This window comes from Gossypium hirsutum, chromosome A05 (assembly GCF_007990345.1).
Source record: "Gossypium hirsutum isolate 1008001.06 chromosome A05, Gossypium_hirsutum_v2.1, whole genome shotgun sequence".
Classification (NCBI taxonomy): Eukaryota; Viridiplantae; Streptophyta; class Magnoliopsida; order Malvales; family Malvaceae; genus Gossypium; species Gossypium hirsutum.
This window is the reverse complement of record NC_053428.1, coordinates 35358643-35381789: the sequence shown is the minus strand read 5'-3', so window position 1 is coordinate 35381789 and position 23147 is coordinate 35358643. Positions and strand designations below refer to the sequence as shown.

At 32.6% G+C, this 23147-nt stretch overlaps 3 protein-coding genes across 4 annotated transcripts; 1 reads left to right on the top strand and 2 right to left on the bottom strand.

Annotated features, from left to right (window-relative positions):
• Nucleotides 1-324: 324 nt before the first annotated feature.
• Nucleotides 325-3114, top strand: LOC121229083 (inactive protein RESTRICTED TEV MOVEMENT 2). The gene is made up of 2 exons (XM_041112305.1): nt 325-571; nt 2394-3114. The coding sequence occupies exons 1-2, from the start codon at nt 439-441 to the stop codon at nt 2978-2980; spliced, it is 720 nt and encodes a 239-aa protein (XP_040968239.1). The 5' UTR covers nt 325-438; the 3' UTR covers nt 2981-3114.
• On the bottom strand, nt 3051-8668 carry LOC121229082 (uncharacterized). Of its 2 annotated transcripts, XM_041112304.1 has the most exons (9): nt 7923-8634; nt 6666-6836; nt 6470-6541; nt 5890-6003; nt 5511-5591; nt 4800-4937; nt 3859-4086; nt 3639-3730; nt 3051-3551 (listed from the first exon to the last, which is right to left on the bottom strand). In XM_041112304.1, coding segments are annotated over exons 1-9 (1419 nt in total). In that variant the 5' UTR covers nt 8445-8634; the 3' UTR covers nt 3051-3550. The 2 variants fall into 2 exon arrangements, with proteins under 2 accessions (XP_040968238.1, XP_040968237.1); XM_041112303.1 differs by lacking the exon at nt 3639-3730 and having other exon boundaries at nt 7923-8668.
• A 9358-nt stretch (nt 8669-18026) lies between these two features.
• LOC107904391 (histone-lysine N-methyltransferase, H3 lysine-9 specific SUVH1) lies at nt 18027-21439 on the bottom strand. Its single transcript, XM_016830747.2, has 2 exons — nt 21228-21439; nt 18027-20379 (listed from the first exon to the last, which is right to left on the bottom strand). Exon 2 carries the CDS (start codon nt 20282-20284, stop codon nt 18311-18313), a length of 1974 nt encoding a protein of 657 aa, XP_016686236.1. The 5' UTR covers nt 20285-20379; nt 21228-21439; the 3' UTR covers nt 18027-18310.
• Between the last annotated feature and the right edge of the window lie 1708 nt (nt 21440-23147).

The following is a 23147-nucleotide window of genomic DNA, read 5'->3' as shown; positions in this document are numbered from 1 at the left end:
GTATAGATTTATTTTTTTATGTGTTTTAAATAACATAATATATAAAATATTATAAACTTTAAAAAGGGCTAGGTCGAGATGGGCTTAAACCTTAAATGTTTAAGCTCGAGCTTAACTCATATTTTAAACGGATCAAATTATTTTTGTCTAAACTTATTTTTCAAACCTAATATTTTCACTTAAACTTTCCTAAATTTCGAGCCTAACCCGATTAACAGTTGTAGTAAAACGTATCTTAAAATGATAAAACTACCTAGGATTTAGGCAAAGAATATACCTCTCCTATTCCTTTATAACCTAACCAAAGCACAAATTCCTAAACCCACACTTTTATAAATAAACCTTCAAAAATGAACCCCACAGAACTTCTTTATTTTTATTTACATATTTTCTTAAAGCTTTTAATATTATTTTAAGAAAAAAGAAAAGAAAAGAAAGATGAACAGAGGGCCAAGACCAAATGGGATATATGTACCACCAGCTCCACAGCAGCAGCCATCCCAGAATTTCAAGCCTAAATCTGAATGGAAGCATCAACAAGATGCTAGCTTTTTATTCATTTATCTTCCTGGTATTTTCCCCTTTTTTTCATATTTATTTTTACATGGTTATGGGTGTTATTATAAGTTTTGTTTCTGAGGCCGACCACCTCAAATTTAGTTTCCAAAGACAAATATTTTATTTTTATTTTTATTCATATTAATACAATTTTATTATTAAAATATATAAGTAAAAAACCTGTCATTATCGGGCTAACATGTTTACTTGAGGCTTAGCTTTTTAGGAAGATTGAGATTTCAGATCAAAAGTTTCCACGTGTAAATCAAATAAACTTTAGAACAGGGTTTTTATTTGTTCAAACAATATTTAATCCTATTCAATCAACATTCATATCGACTCTCAAATCAATCATTTCAACGTCCTTTAAACAAGTATCTCAATTAGTTCAATTCAGTTCAAACAACAGTGCATTAAAAACCGTTCCAACAATTTCTATTAATTACCCATAATTCCTTAAACTCTTAAATTTAAAAATTATACACGCTTAAGAGCGTTCAAACCTATGTTCTTCTGCATGTTGCAACAATACCAACTATTGTTTGAGATCGGCCATATTATGGTGGTTTAAAGCGGTGTTACGTCTATACGATTATTTAAAAGTTTGATTGAACTAGTGTTATGCAACAATTAGATCTCAATTTAATTGTAAAATTATCAAAAATAAAAAAAATTATTTTTATAAAGTGAAAAATATTGTTTTGAAGATATTTTTGTCTTTTTTTTATATTTTTATATAAAATTTTAAAAAATGCATACACATTATTTGAATTCAAAGCATCAAAATTTTCATTATCTTAACTTTATCATTTCAACCCAATTCACATTTAAGCTTTATATGATTTTTAAATAAATTTATTACATAATTTTTTTTTCATTCACATTGTCATTAGCATTTAACAATTTTTTCAAAACCGGTCCGATGGTCAAATTGGTCGATCCAATCAGTTTAACTAAAAAATTATTAAAAAATTAAAATTTTAGGAAATCTTGATTTAACCAATTTTTAACTAATTCAATAATTTCCAGTCTAACTAGTTCAAAAGCACTTTTTCAACCAATATCCCGATCGACCAATCTAATTTAGTTTAAATAACATGGTATTTATACAAGATATATATTAATAACTCATGTTATTGATTTGGTTTGGACATCTTACTTCTTTTTTTCATATCATCCTTTTGTTTTCATTTCAATATCTTAATTATATTTAGAGTTTTATGTAAAGTTGTTTGAACTGTATTGGATCGATCAATCAGATATGTTGAATTAGGAATCGATTGAGAAAATATTTTAAAGAGAAGTTTTGAATTAGTTAACCTGGTAATTAGTACAAACCAATTAAACCAAATAAAAAATTGATTGAACTAGATGTTTGGATTGAATAGTTGAATCGTATTTTTAATATTTTTATTTTTTAATAAGTTGTTTAATCAAACTGAATGAACCAGTCGAGCCAATTAGATCGATAAATTAGTAACCTAATCAATTTAGCCACTAATACAATTCTAAAAACATTGGTTTTATATAAGTTTTTGATACATTAATTACCCGTGTTATATTTTTCGAATAGACGTGTTACATTTATATTATTTATTTCATATCATAATATATCCTTTTGGTTTTTCTTTTTCAACATCCGTACAATTCATGTTTTCATGTTGTGTTTGTATAGTTTTATATACCATAACAATTACTAAATTTATCTATATTATACTATAAAACACAAGTCAATTTAGTTGTAAATGATAAACTATTGAATATGGATATTTTCGTACATCTCTATTACGACTTTCGCTAGTTATTCATTTTGTTTTCCGTGCCTGATATTGCAGCATTCGCAGTGGATCAACTGATAATAACACCCGACTCTTCCACTGCAACTCTAAAAATAGAAGGAAAGCGTCGGCTACCTAATAACAAAACTTTGCCACTCGATGAAGTTTTCAACATTCCACCAGAACTCCATTTGTCTAAAATGGAGAAACTATTCGGACGAGGGATTCTTACCCTCAAATTCCCCAGAATTTCCAATGACGTTTCTCAACAACCATCTACCAATGAGTTGTTGGAGGAAACCCCCAACCTCCCTCCAGAAACAACGGCGGACTCTGTCGACAAAAAGATGGCCAATGATGGAAAAGCAGCTGAACCAGAAACAACCGCTATGGAAGAGACGGGCTCAGTGAGAGATGAAAGCCAGGAAGGGAAGTTGGAAGGCGATGGAAAAGGAAAGGGTGTTGCGAAGAAGGCTGAAAGCAACGGATCATCTGCTAATAAGGTGGTTGAAGAGAAAGTGAAGGAGAACAAAGAAACGAGGAAGGAAGATGATGATAAGACAATGTTAGTGAATATGGGGTTAGCAGTTGTTATCGTCGTGGGACTGGGTGTTTCTATGCTTTATACTTTTCTAGGTCATTAACCTTAACTACTTGCCTACTTCTTCTACATGATTAGCACCAAAAAGAAATAGCAAATTACATACCAATACATATTTTAATTAATATTTACATTAATAATTTGTATATAAATAAATAAACCCCGTATTTTCGTGCATTTGAAAACAAATACTTGTATAATACTATATTTATTTATTCTTAAAGCCCTTAGGTTTAGATTAAAGAAGCAAAAGGCAAAAATGAAGCTGAAAAACATCCACCGTTGCAGAGATGCAAACTTCCAGTATCTAACCTGTTTTTGAGGAACACATGATCAAACAACAAGCTTTGTTGTGATCCCAGCAAATTATATTCTTCCCGATCATAACTATTTCTTTGTTTAATCCGTGAATCAACATCAATCTTCCCGGTGTCTTTCTCAAAACCTTTGACGTACTTTTTAATGTCTTGTTGGAGCTCGCATATCGAACCTGGTTTGGGAGAAAAGGAAAACTGGAATTTCCGATTCCATTCGCAATCGATACTGTTCTGCTCCATGCTGCCGTCACTGCTGGTTAAACCCGAAACATCATGGTTGTATGTGAATGGACCTTCCTGCAAACATAGAAATATTGACTTTTCTTCTTTTGGACGATATAGACAACAGTTCAATCATGCATGATTTCAACTGCATTTTCTTACTACATATCAAGCCTCAACTCTGAGATTCTTTTGAACTTAAAAGAGAGTAACGCCCACATCAGATGCGTTCCGTATCCAACACTTACACCCTTCTGAATAACACCAGTTTTACCAACCACAAGCCCAAAAGTTACTTGATTTGCCCATCAGTTTTAGCATCTAGACTTAAAAAAAATGAAAGAAAAACATTATGAGAAATATGAATATATGAAAAACAAACCTGTTTATCATGGAGATAACTGCTAGGGAAATTGGTGGACGGAATGCTTGAATTTGCATGCGGCAACGATACTCCATCAACATCAACAGTGCCCACGCATTTGACTGGTGGATCTTCTATTGATGAGAAGTCAGAGCCGTCAAATGTTGATAGTGATACACACTCATCGAAATAGGCAAGGGCATCATCTGTCAGGCATTTTGATATCTTCCTTCTCTCAATGCTAGTCTGTCACCATATTTAAGTAGAATTTATTTAGAGAAGAGAGCAGGCGAAGAAGCAAACTCAAAGACCAACATATATGCAAATTATCTGGAAATTTCCAATAGGATCAATGAAATAATCAAAACAACTTTCATGCATAATATTTTGCAAACACTAACTATGCTACTTTGATTCTTCATTTTGCTTGAAGTATCCATGTCCAATACATATTTGGATATGGGCGTGAGGATAAGACCCTCAAATGATCCTTCAAATACATGGAAAAACTTGAAAAAAGTTAAACATACTCATATTAGACACATATTCATATCGGACACTAACATCTGAGTCTGAATAACATAGAACATTAATGCAATGAAACGACTCATTATTGTACCTTTAGAATTAACACTTTAACAAAATAGGAAATCCTACATAGACACTGTCATCTAAACTTCCTAAATGATGCAATCTGTGTAAACTGCAGTGAAACTTACTTGAACTGGAAATGAGATTTATACAAATTAAAGTACAAATTAAATTCTCTCAGATAAAGAACCCAACAAACTGCAAGAATAGTATTTGAAATGAATATAAGAATCTGAAGAGTTCTCTTCCAACAGGACTGGTACAATCCTCATCTGAACAATTATAGGCATGCATCAGTACAAAAATTGCCTTTTTATACGTAAAATGTAAAACTGTATCGGGAAACTTAGTAAACTATAAATGCTTACTTTTCTACGTGGATGAGATTTCTTTGTGCTAGGAGTCTTTGCATCTGGAAGCACTTCCTTCAGAATCCTACTAAGCTCCATGCCCCGGTGTTCCTCTACAGCTAGGTCAGCTCGAAGTTGTCTAGCACGTTCTTGGGACTGCGAATGTAAGGAAATAGGAAAATATACGATTAAATATTTGATTTAGACGTTGCAGCATACGCATATCAGTAAATTTGGTACCTAAAAGGCTAAAATGTGTACTTATGTAACTTGAACTTCAATTCTGTACAGTTTGGCTCTGGGACTACAGACAGTTACTAATTCTTGACGTGGCCAGAACAACCAATCAAATCAGGACACATGGTATAAAAATCCTAGTCATCGCCAGATTGTCTTGTGGATCAATTGCCCGTAGCCATCAGCAAATTTTTTTTTTAAGTTTCTATTAAAAGAAAAAAAACTGAAACAAATGAACTGGAAATTTTTTCTAAAAAAAAAAGGAGAGCAAAGGAGGGTAAGTGAAGGGAGGGGAGAAGCAAAAGCCATTGGGCCATTGATCTGCTTTGGATCTACAGGCCGACAAGAATTGGCACAATTTTCTTTTTGAGAGAAAAAAGTAGATCAGGGATTCAGGAGAGAGAAAAGTAACACGTACGTGTCCATGTTTCTAGCATATAAAGGTAAAACATATTTAGATCATACAAAGACGTTTGCAAAGAAGAAAATTACCTGCTCGAGCTTTGTAGCATATTCATGTTGTATGTCTGAAACTAGCTCAACCCTATTGGTGGTTGCATTACTCCTGATAGCCTGAAATCATAAGAAGCAATAACAAATCATTGACCGGCATACAGCTCAACCTCTTTACAAGGTAAATCTGAAGAACACAGTCAGAGAAGCTGTGAGAAAAATAACTAATACCAAAATCAAGTATTTGCTTTCTTCTCCAGATTATTTACAAACTATGTTACTTGGACCAGATACGAGTGTCAAATACAGGTATGTGGAAAAAGCAGCTTTGAAGACAAAGGTATCCTCATGTCCAATGACTTAACTCATCTAGAGATCCAAGGGATAATTTCAAATCCAAGAAGCCAAATTAACTTACACCCTGAAGCTCATTTTGGATATCGGAAATAGCCCGCCTCACTTCGGATTTGACAGTTCTGTATATGTCACTAGCAGCAGCAGCATCTCCGACCAAATTCTCCCCTTGGAATGACTTGAAAAATAAAGCATGACAAACAAAGTGTTTCAGAAGATTTACAAATGTAAAACAATAATATTGATCAGCTTCAAAATTTAAATAAATAAAAAATCAAGCACTTCTTAAACTATGAATTAAATGCTTGGCCTGAGATAGAGTAATAATGGTTCGGTTTTGGTAAGAAATTATAGTTACTATTCAGTACTTTTGATCTGTTAAAAAACTGAACCAAAAATGAATAGAATGTCATAGGTAACCAAATTCCACTGGCTAGGATAGACTTGGTCCATTCGTTTTTTTAACTTCTCAGTCAAAAATCAAACGAAATATGTTTAGATGTTATCCAGACTGAAAATGAACAGAATTCAGTAAAACAAGACTTGAAATCAAACACTATGGTTCGGTTTTCAGTTTTCTCAGATCTAGCTGTGATTAAAACTTCCACATACTATAAATCAATTCAAATTACCCAAAATCTCACCTCCATCAGTTCAGCTTCTGAAAAAGAACTTGTCGAGACCGAATCATTCCATTTTGCAGTTTCTAAACGGGACTAAACCAAAAAAAAGTTTATGAAATCATTACAAAGAAAGATCCCTCCTTATTGCACTCAATATCAAACAAATCTTTCAAAAAATTTTGATTCAGAAATACAAAATGGTCCTTAGAGTTAATACCAAACTTGTAGGAGAAGCATCCAAAGGTTCAGTAGGCTTCCGATGACCTGACCGTGTCAAACTAGATCTGCTTTGAGCTGAATTACCCTTTTGACCATTACCCGAAGTAGCACTTAGATTACCTTTGTTCTTGGATTTCATCCAGGAATTACCTTCTTGCTCCACCTCACTCTGCCCAAATCAAGAACAAGAAATGTCAGTATAAAAGAAGTAAACAGAAAAGGAAAAAAAAGAAAAAGAAAAAAGAAACTAAAGAAAAATCAAGTTGCTTATGATTAACCATAAAAACTCAAACCAACTTAAGTTGGCCAGCTCAATCGGTAATTTTGCCTATTTAGAAAATAAATCGTTTACATAATCATATAGACATATTGTATAAAATATAATAAGGCAATATAAATGATATATTATATAAAAATATATTTAAGATTAGGTTATCAATTTTAAAAGTATCAAATTAACCAAAACGAAATTTTAAATTTGATTGATTCGACCGATTAAATCAGTTAAAAGAGATAAATACCCATTCCCAATTATCAGTTCAAACAGATAATAAACAAGCAAAAGTCAAAGAATATCTTGAATAATAAATGGACACATACAAATAATCAAAATTTTAACTTTATGAAAGGAAAAATGTATGATTTTTCATTCGCAGAGAAAATGTAGCACTTCTTTTTGAAGGAAACAGTGGCTTTCATTAATCAGTTTTACATTAGAACTAATTCCTAAAACGTAATTTGTTTCTTTTACTAGTTACCTTTCCATTTCAATGAGAAAGAAAAAAAAGAGAGAGCAAAAACCGAGTAAAAAGTTTAGACGTGGACAATACTACCATACGAGGATTACACGACATGAACATTGCACAAATGTTTCAAGATCCATATAAATACATGAACACAGCATATATACACATTCTTTTTTTATCGAAGCATATACACACAAATTCTATTACTCCTAATTTAAAATGTTACAAAAAAAATTAAAAATTAAAAATAAAGAAATTTCAGTTAACTGAGGTTCAGTTCGAATAACTGTATTTAACTTATCAAACAAAAGCTGAAACAATGTTTTTACTTGAATCAAAATCGAAATGATTTCAATAAAATTAGAGTCAAAGCCGAAATTATAATCAATTTTCGGTTCTCATTATTTTCCCCTCAGCCCTAAGCAAAATATCCATTCCAGATTCTTCTATATGAAATAAAATTGAACGAGAATCTTATTTCAAAAAATGGAAATGAAAATTGGCAAAACCTCAGAAGTAGCGACATGGGTTCTTGAAAGCGGAGTGCGGGAGACGGAGCGCCCACGTCTCCTTGCATCCACAACGGACAAGCTCCGAGACGACTCCTTGCTAATGCTATTCCCCGAACCCGACCATTGCTTTCCATCGGAGCCAGTTCTGGAAACAGGTCTGTCTCTCCTATTATTATAATCGTGGGCAGCAACAGCTTTGGGATTCGTTTTGGAAGTGATTCGGTCGGATTTAAAGCCGGAATTTGGTAACAAAGCTCCGCTATCGTCGTCGTCTTCGTCGTTACTAGTGCTGTTGCTGTTATTGTTGTTGTTGGTGTTGACAAAGAGAGGGTTGTCTCGCTTAATGGAGAATCCGGAGAAGTCAGAACTAGAGGTTCTTGAAAAGGCACTTACACTTCTGGATCTCCGAGGAGGAGCTGCCGCAGCTCTTTTCGAAGATTCCGACGATGACGGTGCTGCCTTTCTCGAGGTCGGATTCCCTCTTCGTAAAGAGGATTCAAAAGTTGATGACACCACCATTGAAATTTACGGTTTTTTTTTCTCTTGCGGAAATAAAAGTAAGAATGGGAAGAATCGATAGAAAAAATGGAGAGTTGAAGCAAAAACAAAGATTTACTTTCTTTATCTTCAAGAATGAACCACTGAAAAAGACAAAAAAAAAGAATAGAAAGTTTTTTTAATAATTGCATTATTGAATTTTATCATCTGCGTTTCAGAAAGCTAGCTGGCGCTATTGAAATTTAAATTTAATAGCATATGCCATTCTGCCGTGAATTATCATTTTCTTTTATCCAATTATTTTAAATTCCCGCTACTAATTTGTATCAATCCAATATAATTCAAATAAACATAAATTAATTTTAAAATTCTGAAATTTAAAAATAAATAATTCCTCTTTCACTTACTCGAATCTATATTTTTCTTAATTAACACTACTATTTATATCATTCGAATTAAAAAATTAATTTTTTCGACATAAATAACATACTTACACACAACATGCATTAACTCATAATTATAGGAGTATTTATTAAATTATATTTAATTATGCATTAACTCATAATTAATTGGTAGTTCGATTAACCAATTCCTAAATTATGTATACACGACATAAATATGCTCCAATCTTATAATATAGTGTTAATTTTAATAATTTTAAATATTAAGTTGTGATAATAATCAGAATTTAGGGATAAGTAGACATTATTTTAGCTTTTGATATTCTTAACCAATATGTAAGTTTTGAGTACTATCTATTAGTAGATATTATTTTAGCTTGTCTTTCTATTAAACCTTCCTATTTCCTTTAACCATTATTATAAAACATCTACTTGAAATGTTCTACATAAATAGTTTTAAGAAAACTAGTTTAATTCAAAAATCAGAAGAAATGGCTACTTCCATTTGCGAAGGTGTTGGGTTTGACGATTCCTTTACGGAAGGTTTGACCATCAAGAATAATCGATTTAGGGATAAAACCAAGGGTTTGGATAATGATTTCTAGTGGATCGGCCTACTATACGCTCAGTCTCTTGGAAAGATTTGCTTGTAGGAAATTCAAACCCATATTCAAGGAGATTAGTTGCTCTTTTTGGTGCTAATACGAATGAAGATTTAGATTTATTGGAAGGGGATATCAAGCAATCGATTGTTAATGGTATCCCTTCCATTGAATTTTCTGAGAAGATTCAACAGATTTTGATTAAGGGTATGGGCACTATAATGGTTTTAAAGCTCTTCGGACATAATATAAGACACTTGACATTGCAAAACAAAATCTATAGCCTTTGGAAACCTTCTTCACCATTTTAATTGATGGACATAGAAAACAAGTACTTTTTGGCTAGGTTTCAAAGCAAGAGTGATTTGGATAAAGTGCTCTCTAAAGGCCCCTAGATTATTTATGGATAGTATCTAATGATGCAGCCTTGGATAATGAGTTTCAACCCTACACAACCATGGAAAAGAAACCCTAACAGGAGGCTCACAAGGAGAGGGCTTTAATTTGGGAAAATTGGCCAGTGAGGGTCATGGGGGCCAAACTGGGAAGTTTAATACGTTGGGTTATAAGGGTGCTACTAGCTCATCAGGCCAATTGGAGAAATTAGGTCGTGCTACTGTTGGGCCTTTAGGACCAAATGGGGATATTGCTTTGATGAGTAAACTTAGGAAGGAAACATTACATGCTAACGTTCTTTTGGACAAACAACCAAGCCAATCTTTTGGGCTGAGTGTTGCTCTTGAGGGAGGTGTAACAACCTGATTTTCAGTGGTGTTGGAAACAGTGGTTCGAGACCACCAAACCCGACGAGTAAGCTTGTAAATTTTAATATTTAGTATTTACGAGTCAAATGTGATTTTAGAAAGATTTTTGCATTAGTAATTTGTGTTTATTAAGGATTTACTAGGTCAAGTGGTTTAAAAAATGAGGTATCGATACCTCGTTTCTATAAATCGAGCTACAAATATTTTTATAAACATTTTTGGAGTTTCATTAAGGTAGCATTAAAGTTTCATTAGAAAATTTTAACATTTTGATAGTTAATTAATAAAAATGCACTAAATTAAAAAAGGTGCAAAATTTGATAAAGTGATTAAATAGCCTAAATGGTAAATAAGGAAGGACTAAAAGGACAAATAGACACACGTTATGTGATTTAAGGGCAAAATGGTCATTTGGTGAAAATTTGAAAAAAAAAAGGCTAAAAATGATTTCTAGACATTTCATCTCTAAATTTTAGCCTAAAAACACCATTGAAGAGCTCTTAAGAAGCTGGTTATCTATTTTTCTTCATGTGAGTTCAATTCTTGTATTTTTCTTGCAATTTTTATGTTTTTAAGACTTTTACAACTAGGTCCAACTAGCTATTTTATTAGTTTTTGATTTTATTGGAAAATTTGAAAGTTACCATTGATGAATACTAAATGTTTTTGATGACATAACATGGATTTAGAGCTTTAATTTTGTTGTATGATGATTTTATAAAGTGATTTTGATAGATATTGATTTTAGTACTAAGTTGTGAAAAGATTAAATATTATGATTTGATATTAAATTTCTGTTTATAAAGAGCTGTATGATAAACTAGAATATTTAGATAAATTATCAATTAAGAAAAATTAGTTCATTTGATAGACTAATTAGTTAAGGGAATAAATTGCAAAAGTTGTAAAAGTTGGGGTAATTGTGTAATTTTAAAAAATTAAGGGGTATTAATTGTGAAGTGAATTGGAACTGAAATATATGCTAATGAATGAGTAATTTTATATTTTAGATTAAGAACCTATAGATATGTGAAAAAAGGAAAATTAGCAGAATAGTCCCTAAACTTCTAAAAATATTATAATTCAACCCAGGTAAATTCATATGGTTAAATTTTAATATATGTGTGTGTGTGTGTGTGTGTTGAATTGATGAATGGTATTATATATATATATATATTTTATGTCTATTGTTGAAAGTAAAATATTGTTAAAATTATGGATTTGAATTGAACGTTTTGAATGAATGGAACGCGGGATATGAGTACATTCAAAAATTGATGAATTGATCAAAAATTAATGAATTGATCACATTGGAGGAAAATGTGGCATATTACCTAAGTAAATCGAGGTTCAGCATTTGTTGCGAATTTTCATGTTTACTTTTCATTTAGCTTTCACAAGCTTCTTTTTAACTCATATGAGTTTCAATTAAGCTCTTTTGAGCTTCTGTTTAACCTTTACGGGTTTCCGTTCAGCTCTTACGAGCTTCCGTTCAACCCTTATGGGTTTCTTTTTAGCTCTCACGAGCTTTTGTTCAGCCTTCGGGATTCTAAAAATGATGTACTCCTATCCGTAAGCTGTTCTCTGAATTGGTAAGATTTGGTAAGTGACTTATGTAATTGAAATTGAAAGACTTATTGTTTATGATTGGTATGGACCTAACATAAATATGTACACTGAATAAAGTTGTGATTGACAAGGAGATTGCATGAATAATTTACTTATTTTATTTATTATATTAGATTTGGTAAGATTTATGTTTAATCTATCGAACTTACTAAGCTTCATTAGGCTTATTTGTGTTGTTTAATGTTCTTGTAGATTAACGTAAGGTCAGGAGATCGGATCAGTACATCAAGCCATACTGTCCAACTTGTTCCGGTAGTTTTTGCAACGTATGCTATGGTTTATATGGCATGTACAAGGTTGGAATGGTTTTGAGTAAAGTTGGTTTGTGTAAATGTTATGAATTACATTTGTTTAAATTTCCCATCAACTTATATATATGTATGTGTAGTTTTGTCATGCTTGATATATGCTTAAGTGTGGTTAATTGATAGATAATTTATAAGCATAGTAGTAAATTTTGTTTGATATAAGTAATCAAATATGTGAATTGATTAATGTGGTAAACTAGAATGTTAGGATATATGTAATAATGTAACATTTTTAAAGCTAGGATTGGTTGTATTGAAGATCTTGTTATGGCCTATTAGTATGAAATTTGATGTGTTTAGGTTGGAATAAAAAATATACAAGAAATGTGGCCTTAAAATGGCCTATTTTCGTCCACACGGGTAGAGTCAAGGGCATGTGTCTTAGTCGTATGTGACACACGGCCAAGCACACGGGCATGTGGTCTGGCCATGTGTCCCCTGCATTTTTAAAATTTAGAAACAGAATGCCTAGAAATTTTCACACGGCCTAGCACACAGGCGTGTGGCTTGACCGTGTAACCCCTGCACCTTAATTTCACAAATTAGTATACTCACACAGGCGTGTAGCTTGGCCGAGTGACCCAAGTCAGAGAGTTACACGGGTAAGGATACAGGCTGAGACATGATCGTGTGTCCCACATTGAATGCCCACATGGCCTAAGACACGGGCATGTCTCTTAGCCGTATGGCTCACACGGCCTAGCCGCACGGGCGTGTGTCCCCTGTTCTTAAATTTTTTTTTTGAAATTTTATGAAAAATTCTCTAAGTTTTCGGTTTAGTCCTGATTTAACTCTAATACATTTTTGGGCCTCGAAGGCTCATACAATGGACAATATAAGTGAATTATGATTAGTTTCTAATATGTATGTTACATGATGTGAAATGTTTGTATTTGATTTAAAAAGTTAGGTAATGCTTCGTAACCCTATTTCGGCGACGAATAAGGGTTAGGGGTGTTACAGAGAAAATCCATCTTTGTTGGATCAGGCTGTGATAGTTGGTGGGAGTTATCAAGCCCAGCTAGTGGATGTTGAAGAAATCATAAGAGCTTCTTGACGTCGTTGGCGATGTTACGACAGTGAGATATGGAGTCAGTTTGATTTCTAGTATTCAATTGACGACAACTCATTTTAATATTGCTTTTGAGGGGCCGGTAGAATTTGCAATTCTGGTTTTGGAGGGTGGTCTTGACCTTGGGAAACATATTGCAGTCATCTTTAAGGAAAACAAAAAACCAAATTTTTGTGATTCAACAAATGGAAAGTCGATGATGGGCTCAGGCATGGATTCTTTTCAGAGTTTTGGGCATGGTTCGGGGGAAAAACTAGAGGTTGGTCGGTACGGGAGAAAATTAAATAAAATAATTCGTCTCTCTTTTCTTGTTGTTACGGGTTTGAACTTAACCATTTTCTCATGGAACTGTTAAGGATATGCTAGCGCCAAATTTGGCCGAGTTTTTAGGGAACACAGTTTGGGGCATATACTAGATATTACGTGCTTACTGGAGCCCAGAATTAGTGTTAAACAAACTGATAATGTCATTGCCACTTTGGATTTTCACTACTCTCATCGAGTTGAAGCTATTGGTTTCTTAGGTGGTATTTGACTTCGTTGCAAGGATACTATTAGGGTAGAGGTGATTCAGAACCATGTGCAATTTATTCTTGTTCGAGTACTCGATAATGTCCCTTCCAATATTATTTGTATCTCCTTTTTGTATGGTAGCCTGGACAGACGGAAGCAGAAGCTCCTTTGGGATAATTTAAAATTTTCCATGCCTAGAGGTCTTTGCATTAGATGGTTATTGGTGATTTTAATACCATTCTCTCACCCATTGATAAGAAAAATAGTCGTTCTATTGGGAGAAGATGCCCTTTTTTTGGTGAGTTTGTTGAATCTAATAAGCTGTAGGACCTGAGTTTATAGAACCATCCTTTACTTGGCATAGAGGTGGGACGTTTGAGATGTTAGATAGGGCGCTAGCTAATGATGTGTGGGTATCAGCCTTTCCAAATTGTTCAGTTGCTCATCTTCTGAGGCTTAAGTCTGACCATAGGCCCTTTCTCCTCTCAATGAGGTCAGAATTTAATGTTGCCCAAGGTAGGCCTTTTCGGTTCCTAGCTAGGTGGATGGAGCATCAGAATTTTGCTACTTTTGTTAAAGGCAAGTGGAGTTATTCAGGTAATATGGTTGAGGCATTATCTCATTTTACCTCTTGTATTAAGGATTAGAACATATCTATTATGGATTTATTGGTACTAAGAAGAAGCAATTACTGAATTTGCTTTCAAATATTCAATGAGCAATGGAATGATCAAATTCTGCTCGCTTATTTTAGCTTGAAATTTTGGAGAGTGTCTTTAACCATGAGGAGTTGTTATGGAAGCAAAAGGCTAGGTGTGACTGCCTTAATTTTGGTGATTGTAACACTAAATTTTTTCATAGTCGCACAATTTAGAGGAGGAAGTTAAATTGTATTACTGCTCTAAAGGTTGGTAATGGTGAATGGTCCTCTAATTAGAATATTCTTCAAGCCAGACAATTAGTTTTTTCACAAAAAAATTGTTTTGTCGATAAAGGATTATTCAATATTAGTAAGAAGGATTGACATTGATGGTAAAAGTTTTCTAAATGCTTTTGTATTGATAATGCTCTAGAATAACATATTTTTATGTATTAATCATGTGTTTATTCTGAGCTTGATCCTACTAATTTGAGCTATTTATGTCCTTTTATCGATTAGGGACATATTTGGAGGCAAAAGCAAAATTAAGGGACAAAAGTGCGAATTTGGAGACACAATGGGCTGATATGCGACACAGTAAAAAGATTGTACCAAAAGTGCGAGCATGGAAGACACAAGGACTAAAAATGCAAAAAGAAGAGATTTTATTTTATAAGACTCCATTTTATTTATATTAGGATAATTAATATTAAGATAATTATTAGGATTATTTAATTTTAGGATTTTATTTTAATTATCTTTAATTATCTTTAATTAAATGTATTTATCTTTTTAGAATTTAAGTTAAATTAGACTATCTCCCTAGCACTATAAATAGGGGGTGAAGTGACTCTATTTGGTGTTCATCTTTTTTTGTAAACACTCTACCCCTGAAAGTTTAGGCTTTTGTTTCTTCATATTTTCTTTTAATAAAATTCCCTTTTCTATTTTTATATTTATTTCTTTTTCCACCATTATCATGAGCCACTAAAACCTATCTAGCTAAAAGTTGTCAATATTCCCCAAAAAGGGTTATTGAGGCCTAGAATCCGTACTTAGCCTTCTCGCCAAGTATTCATCGTTTCTCCACACTACGGGTTGACGCTTCCGTCCATGGCCCTTAAGAAGTAAGCTTTTCAGCATATGCAAAGGCGGCCGCTTTGTATGTTTTGGAAGGATTGCATAGTCGGTTCGTTAACTTACTGCGTCAGAGGTTGGCGAGCCAAAGAGACGAAATGGCGTGGGATTCGCCATTGAGAAGTGTTGATCTAGCATAGATTACTGGCTAGAGTCAGGTTCCCTAAAAATCATAAGTCTAATTTTTGGAGCTGGTGGTCGTAGGCGTCCTCTTCCACTATAACTGGCTTACTTGAGTTGAGAAGGGTCATTTAAAAGCCGAGGATCGAACCCAAGGCGGAATGAGACAACTGGAGTCTGGAATCTACCAATAAGAATTTCTTTTCCTTCAACTCTATTATTTTTATTATTTTCGTAATCACAATTTTAGTCAACTTTAGATTCTGTTTTTTATTTTTTCCAAATCAAATCTTTAATTCTGTTTTTTTTTGTCATGCAGGTTTTCTTAGGCACGATTCTGCCCAGGATTTCGAGAAACAAGCATTTGTATAAATCGATTCCTGAGGATTTGACCCTACTTCCCATTTACTGTTCTTTTTTATTATTTTACAGGGAATAGGATATTTTTGGTGCTCTCAATGACCGCATCATGTATTAAGAGTCGGATTACATTTTATCCCCTTTATTCAAAAAATGGACAAATTAATCTGTATACGTTAGATCTAAAAGCAAATTGATTCTTTTGTTAAAAATTTAATAAACTTCTACGGTTAAAAACTGGTCATTGTATATCAGTATAAGATACACGTGGCACACCACGTGTCAGTGTTTGGTTATTCCATCAACCACTTTAATTTTTAATAGTACAAATGAATAAAATTTTTAACAGAAATGACTTCTTTGCCCTTTAATTTAATGTACATGGGCTAATTTATTATTTTTTAATAAAATAAATAAAATACAATCTAACTCTTGATACAAGAGTCTCTCTAATGTTCTTACCGATATTGATTATGTGCTTGGAGGAAGTAGTGGGTTTTCTTTATTGGGCTTTGGTTTTGTGTCCGAATTTTTGAGCTTTATTATATAGTAGGTACAGTTAGATGCTGTCTCATTAAGCAAGAATTAAGAACTATTTTCACTTTGGTTGCTAAGTATGTTATAATAACAGGTCTAAATTTAATTGCAATTGAATCTTGTTATTGTTAGAATGGAGAAGTTGATGTTAGTGTTTGACATGTGCTACTGTAATAGATCAATGGTCATTCAATTTAATTCAATTTATTGTTAAATTTAACAATAAAAAAAAAACTTACATGATAATTCTAAAAACTAAGATTGTTAGGCACTAATAAAAAATTGTCACATTATCAAAATTTAAAAACATGAAATTATTATTATATATCCATCCATAAAGAAATTATTTTATGAACCCTTCCCTCCACATTATTTATAGTCCATTTCCAATTATTTAATTACATTTAGACAAATTTTTTTTATGTTATTGACACATGATTTTGATAATCCCAAACCCTAAACCCAAAATATAGCACCCTAAACATTAACTTGTAACCTTAAACCATGAACCCGAATCCTGAATCCCGAACTCGTAACTCGTAACATTAAACCCTTGAACTTTAAACTTGAACCCTAAACTACAAATCATTGAACTCTAAACCTAAACATTGAACCTCGAATCTAAACCTTAAATCCTAAACTCTAAACCTTAAATTCCAAACTCGAAACCTCAAGGTTTGGGGTTCGAGGTTTGAGATTTTGGATTCAAGGTGAAATAATTACTAAAATTATGTGTTAATGACATGGAAAAATTGCACAAAAACAATTATTTTCTAAAAATTGGTTACACAAAAATAAAAAAAATATTAACTTATAGAAAAAAATGATTAATATTTGTAAAAGAAGAAAAGGTTCGTTTATAATTTAAAAAAATTAATTATTTTAAGTAATTTAATTAAAATTAAATTAAGTTGGAGAAGATATTAGATATAGATGAGCGTATAATAATACTTCGTTATCTTTAAAATTTAATGACGTAACACTATTTTATTGATGCCTATAAACTATATTTTTTAGAATGATCCTAATATAATTTATTTCCTAAAAAAAACACATGATGTTAAATTTATTGGTGTGACACTTTGAAATAAAAAATTCACTTGGTAACAATATAATTAAAAACAGAACATTATAATAAACCTAAATTTAACAAAATAATTTTAAGAGTGTTAATAGTTAGAACTAAATTCTGAAAATTAAATTTTTAAAAATAAAATAGGATATTTTATCCAATTAAAGTAGATGAGTAAAATTGAAGTTTCAAAGGATAGAGTTGAATTGGACTAATATATGGAGGCACATCAAAATTTTAATTTTACATGTGAAAATTTTGTAATATAAAATTGTAAATAATAGAAAAAAGTGATGGATAGGACCACTTGAATCATGATAGGGTCAAAAAGTATGTCAACAAAAATTTGATTTGTCTCCTAACTTAAAAAAGTAATGTTATGATTCGATATTCAAAGTAACTGTCATTTCACTTCATTAAATATTTAATGCCAAGTTTGGACCACATCTTTCTTCACCAAAAAAATAAACTTAATTTTATTTAAGTTTAAATACCAAGTAATTTGCCATTTAACTTGAATCATTGATTGATTCACATTTCTACAAATTAGACTACAAAATCACCATTAAACATGGTTTTCCAGTTCTGCAATTTAATGGCAGCCATATAGCATGACAACAAGCTATAAACATTTAAATATATAATGCACTATTGAGAGTTGCATGATTTTTAGACAAAGCTGTGCTAGATCCGATACCTCCTTCCAGAGGCCAAAAAGTTCGCAACCGAAGCTCAATAGAAATAACCTCGGCATTTCAGCGATCCGCATAAGCATTTCTTCCTTCCGTTTTCCGGGGGGTTGTCAGGTTGGGTCTCCTCTGATTGCGGAATACCGTAATTGAAAGTCAACTCTGTCATAGGAGGGATGTGTTTCTTTGCGAAGAAAGCAATATGGAGAAACGCTTCGTGGTTATGTTCATACATCACTGGCTGCCAGAAAACATTTGGGGTGCAACTATGGTTCATAAATCTAGCTACATTTCCACTGTTCTTTGAACTTATGATTACGGGAGATGGGATATCGAAATCTTCGCTACTTTCGGCTTCGAAATTATACTTGAAGGATTCGTAGAGACGGTTCGTATGAAAAACATACTCGCTTTCACCATCTCCACTTTCTTGCCTTGCCTTGGTTTCATCAATAACTTCACCTGCATATTCACAAATAAATGTACCTGCTCGAATAGGGTCCCATGACCGTAGACCCCAACCACGATCTCTTGTCTTGAAAACTTCTAAGTGAGCTTTCAAACCAGTTTGTATAACTCGGTTTTTGCAGTTCCGAATACAAGGGCATGTGGGACCACATTCATAAATCATGGGTTTTCGACACGCTAGAACCCCATTGGTGGTGTAAGGGAAATCGCCCCCGTTCTTTTGAATGCAGGAGCAGTTAGAATTTCCAGGTTGACACGCATCATGGCAGCTGCAAGCATAAGAAGGTTGCACTAATTTGAATGATTTTGAATACTTGACAGTTGGGGAATATGTGAAGTAAGCAGGCCCCTTTTCATCATCAACCTCATTTACGAGTGAAACAGGTGTGCTTTCTGCACCTGAAGTGAGGTCAGGAATAATAAGTCCGGCCCTCGAAGGAAGACCTTCTTTCCACTTCTGAATAGATTTCCATGTAGCAAAAGCAGCTGGCTGCCCAGGGATCCTTCCCAACTTATACTTGAACATGTTGCAACCCGATTTCCCTTTCTCCATCCACGATTCTTGGATCTTGTAAAGCCCGTCATACACATAGACCTTTGACATTTGATGGACATTATCTTTTAAACCCCGAATGACTCGCACTTCATTTCCTCGGCGGAAGCTCCTTTCCAAAGCAAGATTGCCCCTTACAAGCTGCTGATCAGATGCTTCTTTATCTCTACTGGCACTCCCACCTTGACCACTATATACCAAAACATCAGGATCTTCAGCATCATCATCATACCCTCCAGATGAAACGATGCTTAAAGCCACTCGCTCACCCTCTAAATCGCCGCTCTTGATAGCCATGTAGTCAATTCCAGCCATGGATGGAAAATGCAACCCCACTAAAGATAGCTCCATCCGGAAGAAGAAAATGTCCCCGATTTCAACACCCGGAACAACCCCGATTCTCTTTTTCATGTTAGTTCGCACCCCTTTGGTCAACATCATGTTGGCAGCTTTCAAGTCTGAACGCTTAATAATACTGGAATGTAATTCCTTAGCATCTTCCATTTGGCTAAGCTTTCTCCTAAGTGCATCAAACCTCAAAAGCACACTTTCGACCAATTGCCTGTTACCATCATCTCGTTCGGATAAACTGATTCCGGGATTGAAATTCATAAGAGAAGTTAATACAGACTCTGAATCTTTTCGCCTCTTTGCTTTCTTCTTCACAGAACTTGGTCCAGCTGACTTGTGTTTATGACTACCATTGCCAGAAGCTGGTACTGGTTCGGCTCTAACTGACCGAAGCGGAACAGCAGTTGAATTGAAGAAATTTTGGTTAAGGTCAGGTGTAGGTTGGGATACTTGTTGTCCACTAAAAGGGAAAAATGGTGAAAACCCAGATAGGAAAGGGCCATTAGGAGGTACACAGACAAAAGGAGGACCCTCAGGTGGCTCGGGGAATAACGGAACCAATGTCCGTAGTGGCTTTACATCCAAAACTTTAGATTTATCACTGGGATTTGTTGGACCGGTGTTTCCACCTAACCCTCCTTCCATTTCAAACAAAACTAAAGCTTTTCAGCCAAAGTATTTTTCCCCCTTTTTATTTAAATCAATCCAGTTTTCCCTCTTCTATGCACAAAACCAAGCTCCTGTATAAAGCAAAAATAAAACAATTAGGGTTTTAAACCAAAAATTTCCCTTTTACCTCGTATCCATTTCATTTTACTCAATCCTTGACATGTTTAGGCACAAAACCAATGTCCTATGTGAAACAAAATGACACAAAAATCAAGCTTTTCCACCATTTTCCCCTCTTTTATGCACAGAAGCAACCTCTTGTATGAACCAAAATTACACAAAAATCAGGATTTTTAACCAAAACTTTCCCTTTTTCCTCGAAAACAAGAAATACCCATTTTAATTTGCTCAATTCTAGACATGTTGATGCACAAAACCGGTGTCCTGTGTGAACCAAAATTACACAAAAATCAAGCTGTTCCACCAACTTCCTTTTCCCCTTTTCTTCAAGTCACTCCACTTTCCCCTTTTCTTCAAGTCACTCCACTTTACCCTCTTTTATGCACAAAACTAAGTTCCCGTTTGAGCCAAAATTAAACAAAAATTAGGGTTTCAAACAAAAAAATTCCCCCCTTATATTCAAAACCAGAAAATACCAATTTCATTTTTTCTCCAACCTTAATTTGTTCAAGCACAAATTCAATTCCCTATGTGAAACATAATTACACAAAACAAAAATCAAGCCTTCTGGGAACAAAAATCCATTCTTCATTAGAACCAAGAGACACCCACTTCATTTTTTTTTTCACAAACTTCGAACTTAGTTATGCAAAAAAAAAAACCAACAAATTATATAAAAGAAATCAACAGAAAACAAAAAGTAAATAAAAATAGATCTAAGATTCTTCTCCCTTTGAACATAAGAAAAGAAAATGATTGTTCCAAAAAAGTAAGAAAAAAAAGGGGCGAGTAGTATTACCTGGTGGAAGGAGAAGAGCAGAGAAGAAAGGGAGAAGAGGAAACTAAAGTAAAGAAAGAGACTGAAAGTTTGATGTATGAACTTTATGGGTTTCGAAATGTGTCTTTTTTTTGGAGAAGTGTTCACTGCTTTGTACACGTTTGACTGACACTGTGTTTCTATTTCAATTATTAAAACTGCTCTTGCTCGTCTTTCTACAGAAATCCTCTCTGGATATTTATTACCATATATAATCTCCAAACCTTTTATGAATGTCATGAAATGTGATTTCTCTTTTCATAAAATCCAAAAATAACACCACAAATTTGAATTTATTTTTTTCTATAATTAACGAATTAAAATGTATTAATTAAAATTTTGAAAAAAGTTAATATTCTAACATTATCTTTATTTTTAAAAAGTTATATCTTTAATTTATATTTAAAATAATAAAATAAATAAATGGGATATATGACGGTTTCTTAATTTCATTTATAGAATTAAAAACTCAATTGTCAATATATTAAATCATAATTTATATAGAGATATGTTTTACTAAACTCGTTGAGATGGAAACTATTTGGAATGTTAATATTAAATAAAAGAACCAAAATAATTAGTGTTTAATGAGAGACATTGAGAAATAATTATCGTTACGCAAATTAATGAGTAATAATAAGAGACATTGAGTTTCATTCTGGTCCCTGGCAGCCTTCTGTTATTATGATTTATACCTTTTTTTTTGTTACTTTGATTTTAATTTAATCATTGCCCTTTTATTTCAAGCTGTTTTATTTATATTTTATTATATGTTTTATTTAGATGTTATATTTTATTTAGTTTTAAACTTTATATGTTATTTGTAAATTTTTCATTTGTTTATTTTTAAACTGTTTTATTTTTGATTATTCCAAGTTTTTTACATATCAATTATTTTAAACATGTACATATATTATTTATTTTATTTTCACTTTTATAAATTGTTTGCTTCTTTTAGATTTCTTCATTTTGCATGTTTATTTTAAGTCTTGCGCGTGATATTTTAAATTGTTTTATTGACTTACTTTGAATACTTTATACTATTTCATCTTATGTTAAAAACATTATTCATATAAATTACTATAAATTGTTACATTTTACTTTAAAGTACCATTTTCTATTTTAAAATCGTGTTATGTATTATTTATTTAAGACTATTTCATTATTTTAAATCGCCTTATATACCTTTCAAAATTCTATTTATTTATTTTAAAAAATATTCTATTTATTATTCATTATAAGGTTTTTATATTACCCGTTTTATACTTTTATGTACATATATGTATATTACTTGTTCTAAAATTTGTATGTATATACCATTTTTCTTAAATTATTTTATATATTATTGATTTTAAAAAATTCATTTTTTCACTTTATCTATTTTTAAACTTATTTATTATCCTCTTAAATAGTTTTTTACGTTTATTTCATTTTGATTTGCGTTATAATATTTTTTTTTAGATTGTTATATATGTTTTATTGTTCCTTTATTGCTAATGTTAGCATAAATAATGAATGTTGAGTCGTTATTGCCATTATGTGTATCATAATTTGTTCACTTGTATTTTCATATTATTGTCGTATATTTGTGTGATGTTATCCATGTAAACTTGTCTCATGCTCATTACCATACTTTTATGTCATCGCATTGTGAATTAAACCTCAACACATTTATCCAACTTAGATCGTTTTATTTTATTTCAAACAAAATAAATGCACGTCGTTAAAATATCGAATTCGTTACTATTCAAAAATGAAAATTTCAAGATAAGGCAATGTTTCGCGTTTTGGAACATCAAGGAATTGTGCCCTAACTTACGGGGTTTCGGTTCTCTTGTTGATTCTAAATAGCCAAATATCCTTTTGAGTTTTAAAATACACAGATTTCCCATTAAAACTAAA

Excerpts from the sequence above, each read along its gene's own strand:
- LOC121229083 (XM_041112305.1), top strand. The coding sequence starts at position 439 with ATGAACAGAGGGCCAAGACCAAATGGGATATATGTACCACCAGCTCCA. Across the intron at positions 572-2,393 it reads TTTATTCATTTATCTTCCTG|CATTCGCAGTGGATCAACTG; the intron begins GTATTTTCCCCT and ends CTGATATTGCAG.
- LOC121229082 (XM_041112303.1), bottom strand. The coding sequence starts at position 8,444 with ATGGTGGTGTCATCAACTTTTGAATCCTCTTTACGAAGAGGGAATCCG. Across the intron at positions 6,837-7,922 it reads CCCATGTCGCTACTTCTGAG|AGTGAGGTGGAGCAAGAAGG; the intron begins GTTTTGCCAATT and ends TGATTTGGGCAG. Across the intron at positions 6,004-6,469 it reads CAGAAGCTGAACTGATGGAG|TCATTCCAAGGGGAGAATTT; the intron begins GTGAGATTTTGG and ends TTATTTTTCAAG.
- LOC107904391 (XM_016830747.2), bottom strand. The coding sequence starts at position 20,284 with ATGGAAGGAGGGTTAGGTGGAAACACCGGTCCAACAAATCCCAGTGAT.